Raw genomic sequence first — 17,222 nt, 5'->3', positions numbered from 1 at the left:
ACATTTGGGTTGGTTCTAAGTCTTTACTATTGTGAATAGTGCCGCGGTAAACATATGTGTGTGTGTGTCTTTATAGCAGCATGATTTATAATCTTTTGGGTATATGCCCAGTAATGGGATTGCTGGGTCAAATGGTACTTCTAGTTCTAGATCCTTGAGGAATCGCCACACTGTCTTCCACAATGGTTGAACTAGTTTACACTCCCACCAACAGTGTAAAAGCGTTCCTATTTCTCCACATCCTCTCCAGCACCTGTTGTTTCCTGACTTTTTAATGATCGCCATTCTAACTGGTGTGAGATGGTATCTCATTGTGGTTTTGATTTGCATTTCTCTGATGGCCAGTGATGATGTTAGGGGGAATTTCTGTTGATCTTTATTGTCAGCACTGGTTATTGTTTTCCTTAAGAACTAATAAATATTTTAATTTAATTTTATTATTATTATTATTTTTTGAGACAAGGTCTTGCTCTGTCACCCAGGCTGGAATACAGTGACTCCATCACGGCTCACTGCAGCTTTGACCTCCAGGGCTCAAGCGATCCTCCCACCTCAGGTCCTTGAGTAGCTGGGACTACTGGTGTGGACCACCATGTCTGGCTAATTTTTTAATTTTTTGTAGAGATGGGGGTCTCACTATATTGCCTAGGCTGGTCTTGAACTCGTGGGCTCAAGCAGTCCACCTGCGTTGGCCTCCCAAAGTGCTGAGATTACAGGCATAGCCACTGCCTGGCCAGAACTGATAAATATTTTTGAAGAGAACTGATATATATGTATTATTAGTTGCTCAATTGCAGAGAAGTAGAAATGAACATGTTAATATTACTGTAAGATGACTCTACCATCATATATTGGTATACTATAAGATCGTACTGTTAAACTAGATATATTCTCATCTGACAAATAGGAAAATGGAGACCAAGGTAATTTAATTATTTTTTTTACACGAAAGGAAAGCTGAATGCTCACTTTTAGGCATTATAGTTTTAAAACAATATTAAGGGTCTTGTTTTTCACTGTTGATTTGTATCTCCTCATTAGTGAATGAAGTTGTAGAAAATGCATTCATATCTTTGTGTGTGTTCATGAATCCATAATTTCTCAGAGCAGCATTTGAAGGCTTAAATTATTTCACTTAAAAAAAAAAACTGAGTATTCTCTGAAGCTTGCCTTTTTTTCAGACAGTGAAGCATGACACTGCTGCAGTCGATCGTTCCGTCAAGCGTCTTTTCAAAGCTCGGAGTGATCTTGATTTTGCTGAGCAACTGTGGTGCAAAATGAGCAGTAGTAGGTGTTCATCATTATTTAAATGTTTCCTCTTATTTCTTAGGTTTATTTTTAAGTCCTTTGGAAATACTACAGTGTGTACCACTAGTCTTGTGGGGAAGTCTGGTTCTTAACTTTAATTCATTTCTAACGATACATTGGTACATTCTGCGTAAGAATTGTACTAAGACAAAGTAATTTGTAGAATTATCCTTTTCTCCTGCCTTTTTAAGTATAAGACTTAGGTAATTTTCATGCTCTATTTATGTGAACCAAAACATATACCTTACTGAAATTATAATTATTATAAAAAGGAAAAGATATTCTTTAGTATTTTACTAAGCGTGTTGTTTTTTGGCAATCTGAGTTTGATTTCTTTCTTTAGAAATGCATTAAATCTCTTTTTTTTTTGCCACTTTAATTTATTTCCCTTTCCCCTACCCATAAAGTACAGATTCTTGCTTTCTACTTCATTTGTGTATCCTTAAGATTAATGATATTTTTGATCTGTAGAAATACCCTGAAAATAATGTTACACTGACTTGTTTTCCAAGGTGTGATTTCATACCAAGACTTGGTGAAGTGTTTCACATTGATCATCCAGAGTCTACAACGTGGTGATATACAGCCATGGGTAGGTTTCGTAGTGTGTGTCAGATCATTTTCTCAGCAGCATGGCATGATGGTTAAAAACACAGGCTCTGAAGCCGACTGCCTGAGTCTGAATTTCAGCTCTGCTACTTTCTAGCGGTGTCAAGTTGGCCAGGTTCCTTTACTTTTCTGTGTCCCAACATCCTCATCTGTAAAGTAAAGGTAAGAATAGTACCTACCTCGTAGTGTTCCAGGATTGACTAATGTTATCCGTGTAACGCACCTAGTGCCTAGCTCATAGTTAAGTGCCCAGTGTGTGTAAACTACTAATATTGTCATTGTTAAGTGTTGCTGTGAATGAGTATTCTCATACACTACTGATGAAAATGCAAATTGGGATGTTCTCTAAAAAGCAATTTTGGTAATGTATTGAGATCCTCACAATGTATCATGGCCTTTGAACCAAGAATTCTTTTGTTAGGATGTACCCTAAGCTCATACACATAAATATATATCAAGACTTTATGTATCAGAATAGTCATCACAGCCTCATTTATATTGGCATAAAATTTTAAATGACCTAAATTTCCCTTGCTAATGGAATGGCTAAGTAAATAATGATATAGCTATATATGGCACATGTAGTAGTTGCTGAAAAAATGATGCTGACAAATGATATGGAGAAATGCTTAACAATATTCAATAAAAAGGAATATACACAATTATGTGAATGTAACTTTTGGAGAGAAAAATATGGAAACAAATATGCTAAAAATCTTAAGAGCAGTCACCTCTGGTGGAAGGGTTACAGATGACTTTTTCCAGTCAAGCGCGGTGACTCACACCTGTAATTCCAACTCTTGGGAGACTGAGGCTGGCAGATCACTTGAGGTCAGGAGCTCAAGACCAGCCTGGTCAATATGGTGAAACCCCGCCTCTACTGAAAATCAAAAAAATTAGCCGGGCATAGTGGCAGGCACCTGTAATCCGAGATACTCAGGAGTCTGAGGCAGGAGAATTGCTTGAACCTAGGAGGCGGAGGTTGCAGTGAGCTGAGATTGCACCACTCCACTCCAGCCTGAGCAACAGAGTAAGACTCCGCCTCAAAAAAAAAAAGATTTTTTCCAACTGTGTTATATCTACTTTATGAATTTTCCACAATGAATTTGTGCTACTTTTATAGTCAAGAAAAATCTAGGTAAAAAGTTAAAAACAAAAAGATTTTTAATAGGAATTACTTTAGATAATATGACTGCCAATTCATAATTATAAAAGTTATAAACTTTTATACGTGTGAACAAAGGTACATTCCAGAGTAAAGGCGTGCAAGCTCTGCTTAATTGGGTATTAGTGATTCTAGACATTTTAGTTTTAGCCATTGAATTTTTCTCTTGAGAGTTTCTGTGTTCATGAGATGTTTACAAGTATAACCTTACCATGTACTGAGTGCAAACAAAGTGAAACTATTTATGTATATATTGTAAAAAGACCTTGCAAAGATTATGATGAAAATTAAAGTAGAGAAATAGAAAGTAGTGCAAAAATGACAGATATTTTATATGTACCTAAAATGAATTAACATTTGGAACACATATTAAATTGTAAATTCACAGCTCTTTTTAATTTACAAATTATCAGGTTCGTATGTTGGATATTGTAGCCAATGAGGAGTTCCTTATGAACATGCATGGACCATTGAGGGAGTTTGTTTTACTGCAGCAACAGATTTGTGGTGTAGATGAAGATGTTCAGTTGTGGAAAAGATGCCCAATAGCACTTAAATCAGCCAGGCAGGAGAAGAGAATTCCTAGTTGTAAAATTTCTTTTTTTTTTTTTTTTTTTTTTTGAGATGGAGTCTCGCTCTGTCGCCCAGGCTGGATGGCAATGGCTCGATCTCGGCTCACTGCAAGCTCCGCCTCCCGGGTTCACGCCATTCTCCTGCCTCAGCCTCCCGAGTAGCTGGGACTACAGGCGCCCGCAACCACGCCCGGCTAATTTTTTGTATTTTTAGTAGAGATGGGGTTTCACCGTGGTCTCGATCTCCTGACCTTGTGATCCGCCCGTCTCGGCCTCCCAAAGTGCTGGGATTACAGGCGTGAGCCACCGCGCCCGGCCTAGTTGTAAAATTTCAAAGGAACAACTCTGGCTTCTCTTTGGTGGAATTGTATCTGGGGATGATAAGTTTAAACCCTTCTTAGTTGCTTTGAACTTAATCAAATGAGATAGGAATGGTATTTTATTTTATTTATTTTATTTTATTTTATTTTATTTAGTTTTTGAGATGGAGTCTCACTCTATTGCCCAGGCTGGAGTGCAGTGGCACAATCTTGGCTCACTGCAAGCTCCGCCTCCCAGGTTCATGCCATTCTCCTGCCTCAGCCTCCCGAGTAGCTGGGACTACAGGCACCCACTACCATGACTGGCTAATTTATTCTATTTTTTAGTAGAGACAGGGTTTCACTGTGTTAGCCAGGATGGTCTCGATCTCTGACCCGTTCGTGATCTGCCTGCCTCGGCCTGCCAAACTACTGGGATTACAGGTGTGAGCCACCAGGCCCGGCCTATTTTTTTTAAGTATTTATTTATTTATTTATTATTTATTTATTTTTATTTTTTTGAGCCAGAGTCTTGCTCTGTTGCCCAGGCTAGAGTGCAGTGGTGTAATCTCAGCTCACTGCAGTCTCTGCCTGTCAGGCTCAAGCTATTCTCCTGCCTCAGCCTCCCAAGCTGGGACTATAGGCGCTCCCTACCATGCCCAGTTAATTTTTAAAATATATATATAATTATTATTATTATTATTATTTGAGACAGAGTCTCACTCTGTTGTCCAGGCTGGAGTGCAGTGGCGCAATCTCGGCTCACTGCAACCTCTGCCCTCCCGGGTTCAAACGATTCGCCCCAGTAGCTGGGGCTACAGGTGCATACCACCACACCTGGCTAATGTTTTGTGTTTAGTAGAGACAGGGTTTCACCGAGGTAGCCAGATGGTCTCGACCTCCTGACCTCATGATCCGCCTGCCTCGGCCTCCCAAAGTGTTGGGATTACAGGTGTGAGCCACCATGCCCGGCCAATTTTGTATTTTTATTAGAGATGGGGTTTCACTATGTTGTCCAGGCTGGTCTCAAACTCCTGACCTCAAGTGATCTGCCCTTCCTAGCCTCCCAAGTGCTGGAATTACAGGTGTGAGCCGCTGCACCCAGTCCCAGGAATGGAATTTTAAAAACTGACATTCAGGCTGGGCGCCGTGGCTTACCCCTGTAATCCCAGCACTTTGGGAGGCCGAGGCGGGCGGATCATGAGGTCAGGAGTTTGAGACCAGCCTGGCCAACATGGTGAAAACCCATCTCTACTAAAAATACAAAAATTAGCCAGGCGTGGTGGCATGCTCCTGTAAGCCCAGCTACTCAGGAGGCTAAAGCAGGAGAATAGCTTGAACCCAAGAGGCGGAGGTTGCTGTAAGCCAAGATCGTGCCACTGCACTCCAGCCTGGGCGACAGAGCAAGACTGTCTCACAAAAAAAAAAAAAAACTGACGTTCATAACTTGGGGGGTTTTGTTCAAACAGTTTATAGTCTTAGGAGACTAAGAATGCAAGCTTATAATTTTTAGCTTGCAGCTACTGTAATTTGCTTCTTTTTTGCTTGCTGGGTTTGTGTATGTATTTATTCATGGTTTTATAAAATTTCCTTGATTTCTAGCTCCATAGTGGAAGTAACAGTTTACTAAGTAAGCTCATTCATCAGTCTTATCATGGAACCATGGACACAGTTTCTCTCAGTGGGACTACTCCAGTTCAAATGCTTTTGGAAATTGGTTTGGACAAACTAAAGAAAGATTATATCAGTTTTTTCATAGGTAAGTCTCTTTCCTGGCTCAAAAAATTAAAAAACACATCACAGTTACCACTCACAGATACTCTCAGATTTTCTCTCTCTGCTTGCCCCTCATCGTCTGTAGTCCTTCCTGACTTCGTACCTGGTTCACTATGAGATGAGCATTTCCCATCTCTGGGCCTTAGTTTCCCCCCAATAAAGATATCAAATTCATTATATCCATAGTTCTTAATAATTTATTTGTTTTTGGTTCAAACATTTGAGGTTCTATGAAGTTAGTATTGTAAATAAAACGTTCCTTTTTTGAGAGGCTGTTTTAATACTCCACACTTGGTGGTTTTTATGAGGAAGAAGCTGTGATCATTTTTAGAATAAGTATTAGTATCTATTTATGGTATAATATAACAGAAAACTTGGCCTTTTGTGAGGAACTACTTAGCTTGACAGTCTCTTTCATATAGGATGTATAGATTCCTTAACATGTAATAGAAAATACCTGAAGTGTTTTTGCATGTATGTGTTTTTTCTTAATAGGTCAGGAACTTGCATCTTTGAATCATTTGGTGAGTTTTTTTAATTCTAAAATTGGTTTTTCTTTTATTCAGTCACTCTGTGTGTAGTTATTAACTGCCAATAATATGCCAGCCACTCTCCTAGATCCTAGGAAACAGATAAATAAGAAAAGTCAGTGCCCTTAATTATTACTGCGTAGTAAGATAGACAAAAAAGTAGCCCATTCAATGTCATTTCTCACTGTCTATAAATTTGTGATACTTATATATAGTTATATCCTACTCAAGCCAATGTACTGCCACACATCTCATCTATCTAGAATGGTTAGGGAATGCCTTTCTTTGATAGGTTCTGTAAAGCAATGTTTGTTTTATATTCTTCTTATCCATTTATATTACACTTGAAAGTTTATTTTCCAAAAAATATATAATCTTTAATATATACTTCTGGGCTTCAGGGTCATCATTATGAACTTTGTTGTATTTTCCTAGCCCATTTAGAAACTTTAGAAGGTTGACTGTACTGTCTGTAATGATCTTTGACGTTCATTGGAAGATCCTTTTGAAAATGAATTTATGGTATCAATTTGTTTATCATTTCTCTCTTATGAAAATACAAGATAGAAAAACTAGCTGTATCTGTTGTGCAAAATAGACTCAACTGGATCCTTCTGAGGTTTAATTTTTACTATTCAAATTTTAAACATTTTATTAAGGGTATATATTTTTAGTGGAAACATGTTCTAACAAAAACTACATATACATACACACACATTTGTTCCTCCATGTCTGTGGGTTCTGCATCCATGGATTCAACCAACTGCAGATTGAAAACGTTTAAAAAAAGAAAATAGGCTGGGCAAGTGGCTCCCACCTGTAATCCCAACACTTTGGGAGGATCACTTGAGCCCAGGAGTGTGAGATCAGCCCGGGTAACATGGGGAGATTCCATCTCTACAAAAATAAAAAACTTAGCCAGGCATGGTTGTCTGTGCCTGTGATCCCAGCTACTTTGGGAGGCTGAGGTAGGAAGCTCACTTGAGCGGGGGAAGTTGAAGCTGCAGTGAGCTGTGATCATGGGCTACTTTTTTGTCTATCTGCACTCCAGCGTTGGTGACAGAGCAAGACCCTGTCTCAAGAAAAGGGATGATTATGTCTGTACTGAGTATGTGTGGACTTCTTGTCATTATTCTCTTTTTTTTTTTTTTTTTTGGTCATTCTCTAAATAGTAAGTGTAACAACTATTTATGTGGATCTACGTTGTATTAGGCATTACAAGTAATCTAGAAGTAAAGTAATATAGAAGTGATTTAAAGTATACGGGAGGGTGTGCATAGGTTATATGCAAATATTATACTATTTTATATAAGGGACTTGAGTATCCATGGATTTTGGTATACGAGGAGGATCCTGGTACCAATCCTCCATGGATACCAATGGACAACTGTATCTGTATATACAGTCATGCTTCACTTAATGATGGGGATACATTCTGAGAAATGTGTCATTATTTTTTTAAATGTGTCATTAAGTGATTTCTTTATTGTTCAAATTTCAGGGAGTGGCATAAACAAACTTAGATGGTATAACCTACTGCACACCTAGACTATAAACCTGTACAGCATTTTTTTTTTTTTTTTTTTTTTGAGATGGAGTGTCACTCTGTCACCCAGGCTGGAGTGCAGTGGCCGGATCTCAGCTCACTGCAAGCTCCGCCTCCCGGGTTTAGCCATTCTCCTGCCTCAGCCTCCCGAGTAGCTGGGACTACAGGCGCCTGCCACCACGCCCAGATAATTTTTTGTATTTTTTTTAGTAGAGATGGGGTTTCACCGTGTTAGCCAGGATGGTCTCGATCTCCTGACCTCGTGATCCACCCGTCTCGGCCTCCCAAAGTGCTGGGATTACAGGCTTGAGCCACCGCGCCTGGCCTGTACAGCATATTTTTGTACTGAATACTGTAGGTAATTGTAACATAATGGTATTTGTGTATCTAAACATAGAAGGGGTACAGTAAAAATAACGTATAAAAGATAAAAACGTGGATACCTGTACAGGGCACTTACCATGAATGGAGCTTGCAGGACTGGAAGTTGCTCTGGGTGAGTCAGTGAGTGAGTGGTGAGTGAATGTGAAGGTGTAGAACATTGTTGTACTCTACTGTAGACTATAAACACTGTGCACTTAGGCTACACCAAATTTATTTAAAAATTTGTTTCTTCAATAAAAAATTAACCATAACTTACTATAACTTTTTTACATTATAAACTTTTAAATTTTTCTAAACTTTTGATTTTTTTATAATAACACTTAAAACAGAAACACATTGTATAGGTATACAAAAATATTTTTTCTTTGTATTCTTATTCTATGAGCTTTTTTCTATCTTTAACTTTTTTTATGTTTTAAATTTATTTGTTAAAAACTAAGACATAGACACACATATTAGCCTAGGCCTACACAGGGTCAGGATCATTAGTATCACTGTCTTCCGCCTCCACATCTTGTCCCACTGGAAGCTCTCCAGGAGCAAGAACACACATGGAACTGTTACCACCTATGAGAACAGTGCCTTCTGGAATACCTCCTGAAACATCTGCCTGAGGCTCTTTTTGAGGAATGGTTTTGTTCATACCAATATCACAGCAAACAAGGGAATAATGCATTGCACTCCATTACAGCTACAAAGTCACTACTAGGCGAGAGGGATTTTTCATTTCTATTGTGATCTTATAAGACCACTGTAGGCTGGGCGCAGTGGCTCATGCCTGTAATCCCAGCACTTGGGGAGGCCGAAGTGGGCAGATCACTTGAGGTCAGGAGTTCGAGACCAGCCTGGCCAACATGGTGAATTCCCGTCTCTAGTAAAAATACAAAAATTAACTGGGTATGGTGGTGCACGCCTGTGATCCCAGCTACTCAGGAGGCTAAGGCGGGAGAATCACTTGAATCCAGGAGGTGGAGGTTGCAGTGAGCCAAGATCATACCATGGCACTCCAACCTAGGTGGCAGAGTGAGACCCTGTCTCAAAAAACAAAATAAAATAAAATAAAAAAGTCCACTATAATATGTGTGATCCATTGTTGACTCAAACACAGTTATATTGTGCATGACTGTAATTTATTTTGAATAATAGTATTGAAAGGTGGGAAATTCTATCTAGCTGCTTTTGGTCTTTTTTTTTTTTAAATCCCTATTATCAAGCATCCAAATTTAGGTGTAGCAGGCATATGTATATTCTTTACAAAGGTTATACTAGTGCTTTAAATCTCTATTTTGCTTATATTTTTTCATTCCAGGAATACTTTATTGCTCCATCAGTAGATATACAAGAACAGGTTTATCGTGTCCAAAAGCTCCACCATATTCTAGAAATATTAGTCAGTTGCATGCCTTTCATTAAATCTCAACATGAACTCCTCTTTTCATTAACACAGTAAGTATATCTGTATTCTTTACTTATATATAAGTGTATTTCTTTTGAAATAGTTGCAGCCTAAATATGTGCAGTTTTTATTACCAATTAGGATAGAACCTCTTCATCCTGTCTTTATAGTAGCAGTAGCATGAGACTAAGTCAGTGCCATAGGCAGGAAAGGCTTTGGATTCAAAAGGAATCAGATTTGACATTGGCTGCATCACTTCCTAACTTACTTAGGCAGTTTCCATCACTGAATCCTGTTTCCTCATCTGTAAAAAGGATCTAATAACCTCATGTATTTGTTGGAAGGATGAAATTATGTAATGTGTATAACATACCTGACACTTAATAGGTGCTTAATAAACACTAGTTCCTTCTCTTCTTTATACCCCTGTCAATTTGGGTCAAAATAGCCTTGCCAGCCAACTAAATGATAATAATGGAATCAAATAGATTACTAGACCTCTGTCAGTAGCCCTGCTGCAATTGTAGAGACTGCTGTAATTTAAGATTCCAATTAGTTTGACTAGAGGTTATTTGGAATAATTCTCAGACACAGACTGCTGGTATCTTATGTGTATTTGAGGCCTCAAATTAGGAAATAAACTGTCCAGTGGAAGGACTGGGTTTCTTTTCCCTCTGGAAGGAAATGTACCATTACATTTTCCAAAATTAGAATTTGCCAGCTGGGCGCGGTAGCTCACGCCTGTAATCCCAGCACTTTGGGAGGCCTAGATGGATGGATCACGAGGTCAGGAGCTCGAGACCAGCCTGGCCAACATGGTGAAACCCCATCTCTACTAAAAATACAAAAAATTATCTGAGCATGGTGGCATGCGCCTGTAATCCCAGCTACTCGGGAGGCCGGGGCAGGAGAATTGCTTGAACCCGGGAGGCGGAGGTTGCAGTGAGCCAAGATCGCGCCACTGCACTCCAGCCTGGGCGGCAGGGTGAGACTCCACCTCAAAAAAAAAAAGAAAAAATTAGAATTTGCCTCAGTTGTAGAGGGGCAAGTTTGAAATTGTTATTGTTTATAGAATCTCAAAGGTTTTGTTTTTTTTTTTTTGCCCATTATAGATCATTGGAATGAATGAGTTAACTGTAATTCCTTGGACTCTGAAAACCATGGAAGCTGTACTTTTGTTTCTCTTCTGCCTCTTTTTTGTATTGTTTTTCTCTTTCTGTAACCTCTCTCCCCATGAAGCCTTTGGCCTCAAATATATTTTATATTTATGAGAAATATGTCTATTAATTTTTAAAAAGTGAATGAGATTTGTTTTCAAAGAAAAAAACATTAAGTTTGGTTTGGGGGGTTGTTTTGTTTGTTTACTTTTGTGGCTCTAAAAGTATTCCCTGATGTTTTAGTTAGTAGTACTCAATAAAATGTTTCCCTTACGAGCTTTCGACTACTAGAAAACCATTATCTCAAATGGCTCTTTTTTCCAAAGGAGGTTCAATTTTGTTTTTTCAGGATCTGCATAAAATATTACAAACAAAATCCTCTTGATGAGCAACACATTTTTCAGCTGCCAGTCAGACCAACTGCTGTAAAGAACTTATATCAAAGGTAAGCAGTTTTGGCTAGGTGTGGTGGCTCATGCTGGTAATCCTAGCACTGTGGGAGGCTGAGGTGGGAGGATAACTTGAGCTCAGGAGTTCAAGACCAACCTGGGCAACATAATGAGACCCTGTCTTTATTAACAAATAATAATAGCTGGGCGTGGTGGCTCACGCCTGTAATCCCAGCATTGCCTCGGAGGCTGAGGCAGGTGGATCCCCTGAGGTCAGGAGTTCGAGACCAGCCTGGCCAACATGGTGAAACCCCATCTCTCCTAAAAATACAAAAATTAGCCAGGTGTGGTGGCATGCACCTGTAATCCCAGCTACTTGAGAGGCTGAGGCAGGAGAATCACTTAAACCTAGGGTGCAGAGGTTGCAGTGAGCCGAGATCATGCCGTTGCATTCCAGCCTGGGCAACAAAAGCGAAACTCCGTCTCGATAATAACAATACCAGCCATGATCCCAGGCAAGATTTCAGTGTTCACATTCAGTAGGGACCTCATGACCCAGAGCTTTGTCACCTCTGAAACCTTAATCATCTGTGACCATAGTCTGACAGAGTTCTCCCTCTTCCTTCTCTCAGACCTCTCTCTAGACTGTTGGGCCTCTAGTCTTTCATTTTTCTCTGTATTTGTTATTCCTTCAGAGAAGAGTGGAAAGTATAGCCCGAAAGGAAATGACAGATGAGGAGAAAAATGGCCAGGATAGTGATAATAGGGTCCAGGGTATAACTGTGGGAGTGAGAGAAGGGTTTGGGATTAGAGAAAGTATGGTGAGACTGAGATGATAGATTGTTCATCCACATGGACACTGAGGTTACCTCCAGTGAGGGTCTCCCTGACTCTTCTCTCAGCATATGATATACTTGAAATTTCTCTCATACTACAGCCACTCTATTTAGTTTGTTCTTAGTCAAACTCCTATCATTCCCCCTGAAATTGCTCTGGCAAAGGTCACCAATGGCCTTCTAATTGTCAAAGCCAGTGGATGCATTTCAGTAAAAGATTATTTTCTATCTAGCACCTTGTGTAATTGGTTGGCCCACCAATTCTTCCTACTTCAGTAAGCACTTTTTTTGTTTGTTTGTTTGAGGGAGAGTTTTGCTCTTGTTGCCCAGGCTAGAGTGCAGTGGCGCAATCTCAGCTCACTGCAACCACCGCCTTCTGGTTTCAAGTGATTCTCCTGCCTCAGCCTCTGAAGTAGCTGGGATTACAGGCACCTGCCACCACACCTGGCTAATTTTTGTATTTTTAGTAGAGACGGGGTTTCACTGTGTTGGCCAGGCTGGTCTCTTAACTCCTGACGTCGTAATCCGCCCACCATGGCCTCATAAAGTACTGGGATTACAGGTGTGAGCCACCACACCCGGCCTACTTCAGTAAGCACTTATAAGGCTGTTTGGCATTTAGCACTATTGCTTTCTTGAACCTGTCTCCTTAGTTTCTGTGACATAGCATCTGTCTTCATTTGATTTCTACCTCTCTGGCCCACCTGAAAGGCTGAGAAGAGTTCTCTTTTCAAGTTGTTCTTCCTCTGCTGCTTTTCACCAGGACTCTACCTTCTGCCTTCTTTTCTTATTACTTCCTATCTTCCCTTGGTGATTGCATTTATTCTCAAGGCTTCAACTTATCTAGGCGAACGATAATTCATAACTCACACCTCCAGCTTCTCTGAGCTTCAGACCCATTTTTCTAAAAGCTTATTAGCTGAGAATCCCCAGCTTATTGAAGTAGCAGTTCAAACTGTCAAGCCAAACACCTCATCTCTTTCTCAGTGCTTTTTCCTCCTCCCATACTTCGTCTCTCAAATGACCATCATTAATCTCTACCTAATGCCCAAAACATAAAGCTAGTGCTTATCCTCCACTCATTCCTCATTCCTTTAAATGGTTACCGACAGCCTGGGCAACATGGTGAAACCCTATCTCTACAAAAAAGTATAAAAATTAGCCAGGCATGGTGGCATGCACTTGTAGTCCCAGCTACTAGGGAGGCTGAGGTGGGAGGATTGCCTGAGGCCTGGAGGTCGAGGCTGTAGTGAACTGTGATCACGCCACTGCACTGCAGCCTGGGTGACAGAGCAAGATCCTGTCTCAAAAAAAAAAAAAAAAGATTACTGAGTCTAGACCTTGGTAACTCTAGAATTTGTCCCCTTCTCTACATCTTCACATCATCATAACTTTGTTTCACATCCGAATCATTTCATACCTGGACTGTGGTAAAACCCTTTTTCCTAACTGTGCTCTCTGCCTCTGTTATCTTTTCTATGTCATTGCCAAAATGATCTTCCTAAAAGTTCAGATCCTACCAGGACTTCCTCCTGTTTAAATGGCTCCTATCACAGGGATGCTCTGTTACTGCATTTCTTCAGACTTTCTTCTCTTTTAACCCTCGGTGCCTACTCATGCTTCATTCCTTCATCCTGGACCTTATCTGCCTGACTAACTCCTTGTTATTTCATACTCAGCTCACACATTACAGCCTCTGAGGATTCTTTCCAACTCTGCAATCCCCAGTCTGAGTTATATTCCTGTCTTCTGTTTTCCCCTAACATACCTAGTATTTCTCTCTTGTAGCATTTTTTTTTTCCAAACTGTTACTTTTATTCTTGTTTTTCTCCCTCTCTTGACTATACACCTCAAGGGCGAGAATTGTGACCCATTTACCTCTTTGTCCTCAGTGCTTATCACTTGAGGACTTCACTAAATGGCTTTAGAGGGAAGGAAGAAAATTACTGTTTTTGACAATTTTTCTTTTGTTGTTTTATTCTTTCCTTAGTGAGAAGCCACAGAAATGGAGAGTGGAAATATATAGTGGTCAAAAGAAGATTAAGACAGTTTGGCAACTGAGTGACAGCTCACCCGTAGACCATCTGAATTTTCACAAACCTGGTAAAGATGGTTTATAATCTGTTCAGATAAATAATTCCAATAGAAAATAAACTAAGTCTGGCTGGGCACAGTGGCTCACACCTGTAATCCCAGCACTTTGGGAGGCCGGGGCGGGCAGATTGTCTGAGCTCAGGAATTTGAGACCAGCCTGGCCAACATGGTGAAACCCCATCTCTACTAAAAATGCAAAAAATTAGCCAGGCATGGTTGCATGTGCCTATAGTCCCAACTACTCAGGTGACTAAGGTACAAGAATTCCTTGAACCCAGGAGGTGGAGGTTGCAGTGAGCTGAGATTGTGCCACTGTACTCCAGCCTGGGCGACAGAGTGAGACTCTGCCTCCAAAAAAAGAAAAAGAAAATAAATCTTACTGGAATGGATTGTTATTATAGCTCTTGTGTGCCCAGTTTTTTTTTCTTTTTTTTTTGAGATGAAGTCTTGCCCTGTTGCCCAGGCTGGAGTGCAATAGTATGATCTTGGCTCACTGCAACCTCTGCCTCCTGGGTTCAAGTGATTTTCCTGCCTCAGCCTCCCAAGTAGCTGGGATTACAGGTACCCGCTACCACACCCAGCTAATATTTTATGTCTTTAGTAGAGACGGGTTTTACCATATTGGCCAGGCTGGTCTCAAACTCCTGACCTCATGATCCGCCTGCCTTGGCCTCCCAAAATGCTGGGATTACAGGTGTGAGCCGCCACTCCCGGCCTGGGTCCAGTTTTAAGTAATTTTCCTGAACTCTAAGTGTAAAACATATTCTTTAAAAAAGAAAACTGCTTAGCCTGGTGGTTCAAGCCTGTAATCCCAGCACTTTGGGAGGCTGAGGCGGGTGGATCACTTTGAGCTCAGGAATTAGAGACCAGCCTGGGCAACATGGAGAAACCCCACCTCTACAAAAAGAAAATACAAAAATTAACCGGGTGTTGGTGACTTGTTCCTGTAGTTACAGCTACTCAGGAGGCTGAGGCTGGAGAATCACATGAACCCAGGAAGTGGAGGTTGCAGTGAGCCGATCGCACCACTGCAGTTTAGCCGGGGCAACAGAGTGAAACCCTGTCTCAGAAACACACCACACAGCCACACGCACACGCACACAGAACTATCATGATTTTTATAAAACTGTAATACCCAGAAACATTTAGTGTATTATAATCACAAAAGAATGCTTTTTCTCCTTATCTTGTATAGAGGAACTTTTACCAAAAGAGATCAAGCAATGTGGACATAGGAGTAAAAATAGGTTGTAAGATGGAAATGCTGATTCATACTTGACACTTTTGGGCACTGGTTGAAACGATGATGGTATTTCTGCCATAGTATCTTCTCCATGGTGGAAATAAGGGTTGAGATTGCTAGTATTCTATCACAGATGGTCCATATTAGGCAAAGAATGTCTTTTAGCCCTTTGTGTAATTAGCTAGCCTACCAAGTCTTCCTGCTTCAGGAAGTACCTTTCAAACTCCTATCTTTATGTACGTGAGTTATAAGGTGCTGTTGTCTCTTATTCATATAGGTCTTAAATGCCTTCATTTAAATATGTAAGGATTATTTGAAAACAAATCTGACAGTTTTCAGACAGAATCTGTTAATTAGATTACAAAGGCCTACACTGCTGGGAATACAAATAGTTTTATTTTACTGATTGATAATTTGCAAAAAATTTTTCCAGAAAATGTTTGTGCTCCTGCCCTCCCAAGTATATTTTTATTTAGGTATAACGGAAATTTCTGTCAGTTAGAGGCTCTGTTCATGTAGTTGAACTGTAAAAGTCATAACCAAACTGAATTTTTCGAGAGCTGTCAGTTAAAATTGTGCTATGTTTTTTTTAAGTGTGATATAAACCCTGTAAGTGATAAAAGACTGAGAATCAGCTGTAAAAATAGAAAAATTTCTGCATGGCAAAACATATCAGAGGCAAAACAGACAAATTATAAACTAGGAAAAGAAATTTGTAGCCCAGGCTGGGCACTGTGGCTCACGCCTGTAATCCCGGCACTTTGGGAGGCCAAGGTGGGCAGATCACAAGGTCAGGAATTTGAGACTAGTCTGGCCAGCATGGTGAAACCCTGTCTCTACTAAAAAAATACAAAAAAGGCCAGGCGCAGGTGCTCACGCCTGTAATCCCAGCACTTTGGAAGGCCGAGGCAAGCGGATCATGAGGTTAGGAGATCGAGACCATCCTGGATAACATGGTGAAACCCCGTCTCTACTAAAAATACACAAAATTAGCCCAGCGTGGTGGCACATGCCTGTAGTCCCAGCAATTCGGGAGACTGAGGTAGGAAAATCACTTGAACCTGGGAGGTGGAGGTTGCTGTGAGCCAAGATCACACCACTGCACTCTAGCCTGGGTGACAGAGCAAGACTTTGTCTCAAAAAAAAGAAATTGGCAACCCATGTTCAGAAAAGGGGATATGTTTCAGTAAGAGAAATATTAATAACTCAGTAGAAAGATGGATAAGGTAAACTGTGTACCAAAAGGAAATTCAAGTGTCATTTTAAAAATAAGATGTGCTCGCTTGTACTCCCAGCTACACTTGAGCCCAAGAGTTCAAGGCTAGCCTGAGCAACATAGCGAGATTCCATCTCTAAAAAATATAAAAGAATGGCTGGGCGTGGTGGTTCACGCCTGTAATCCCAGTACTTTGGGAGGCCGAGGAGGGCGGATCACGAGGTCAGGAGTTTGAGACCAGTCTGACCAACATGGTGAAACCCCATCTCTACTAAAGATACAAAACATCAGCTGGGCATGGTGGCACATGCCTCTAATCACAGCTACTTGGGAGGCTGAGGCAGGAGAATCGCTTGAACCCAGGAGACGGAGGTTATAGTGAGCCGAGATCGTGCCATTGCACTCCAGCTTAGGCAACAGGGTGAGACTCCATCTCAAAAAATAAAAATAAAAAAAAAAAGGTAAATAACACATGCTCAACCTCACCTATAATAAGAGAAATGCAAATTTATATTATATAAATACCTTTTCCATATTAGCAAAGATCAAAAAGTTTGGTGTCAGTGCTGGCGTGGGTATGGGAAAATACGCAATCACTCTCACACATTTCTGGTTGGAATGTAAAGTTGTACAGCTTCTGTGGAAGATGGTACCCATCAAAATTGTAAAAGAATAGCTGGGCATGGTGGTGTGTGCCTGTAA

General features: G+C 40.4%; 1 protein-coding gene across 3 annotated transcripts in view; it reads left to right on the top strand.

Moving 5' to 3' along the window:
• ZWILCH (zwilch kinetochore protein) overlaps positions 1-17,222 on the top strand; it is a 46,463-nt gene that overhangs the window by 24,133 nt on the left and 5,108 nt on the right. For all 3 annotated transcript variants that reach the window (XM_031669229.1, XM_031669228.1, XM_031669230.1), the window contains 7 exons: positions 1,182-1,287; positions 1,821-1,900; positions 5,556-5,712; positions 6,225-6,253; positions 9,499-9,635; positions 11,092-11,187; positions 13,958-14,070. In XM_031669229.1, coding sequence (XP_031525089.1) covers positions 1,182-1,287; positions 1,821-1,900; positions 5,556-5,712; positions 6,225-6,253; positions 9,499-9,635; positions 11,092-11,187; positions 13,958-14,070 — 718 coding nt within the window. The remainder of the gene's footprint in view (positions 1-1,181; positions 1,288-1,820; positions 1,901-5,555; positions 5,713-6,224; positions 6,254-9,498; positions 9,636-11,091; positions 11,188-13,957; positions 14,071-17,222) is intronic.

The sequence above is a fragment of the Papio anubis genome, chromosome 7, assembly GCF_008728515.1.
Source record: "Papio anubis isolate 15944 chromosome 7, Panubis1.0, whole genome shotgun sequence".
Lineage (NCBI taxonomy): Eukaryota > Metazoa > Chordata > Mammalia > Primates > Cercopithecidae > Papio > Papio anubis.
Note: the sequence above shows the minus strand (reverse complement) of the source record. Positions and strands in the feature narration are given on the sequence as shown.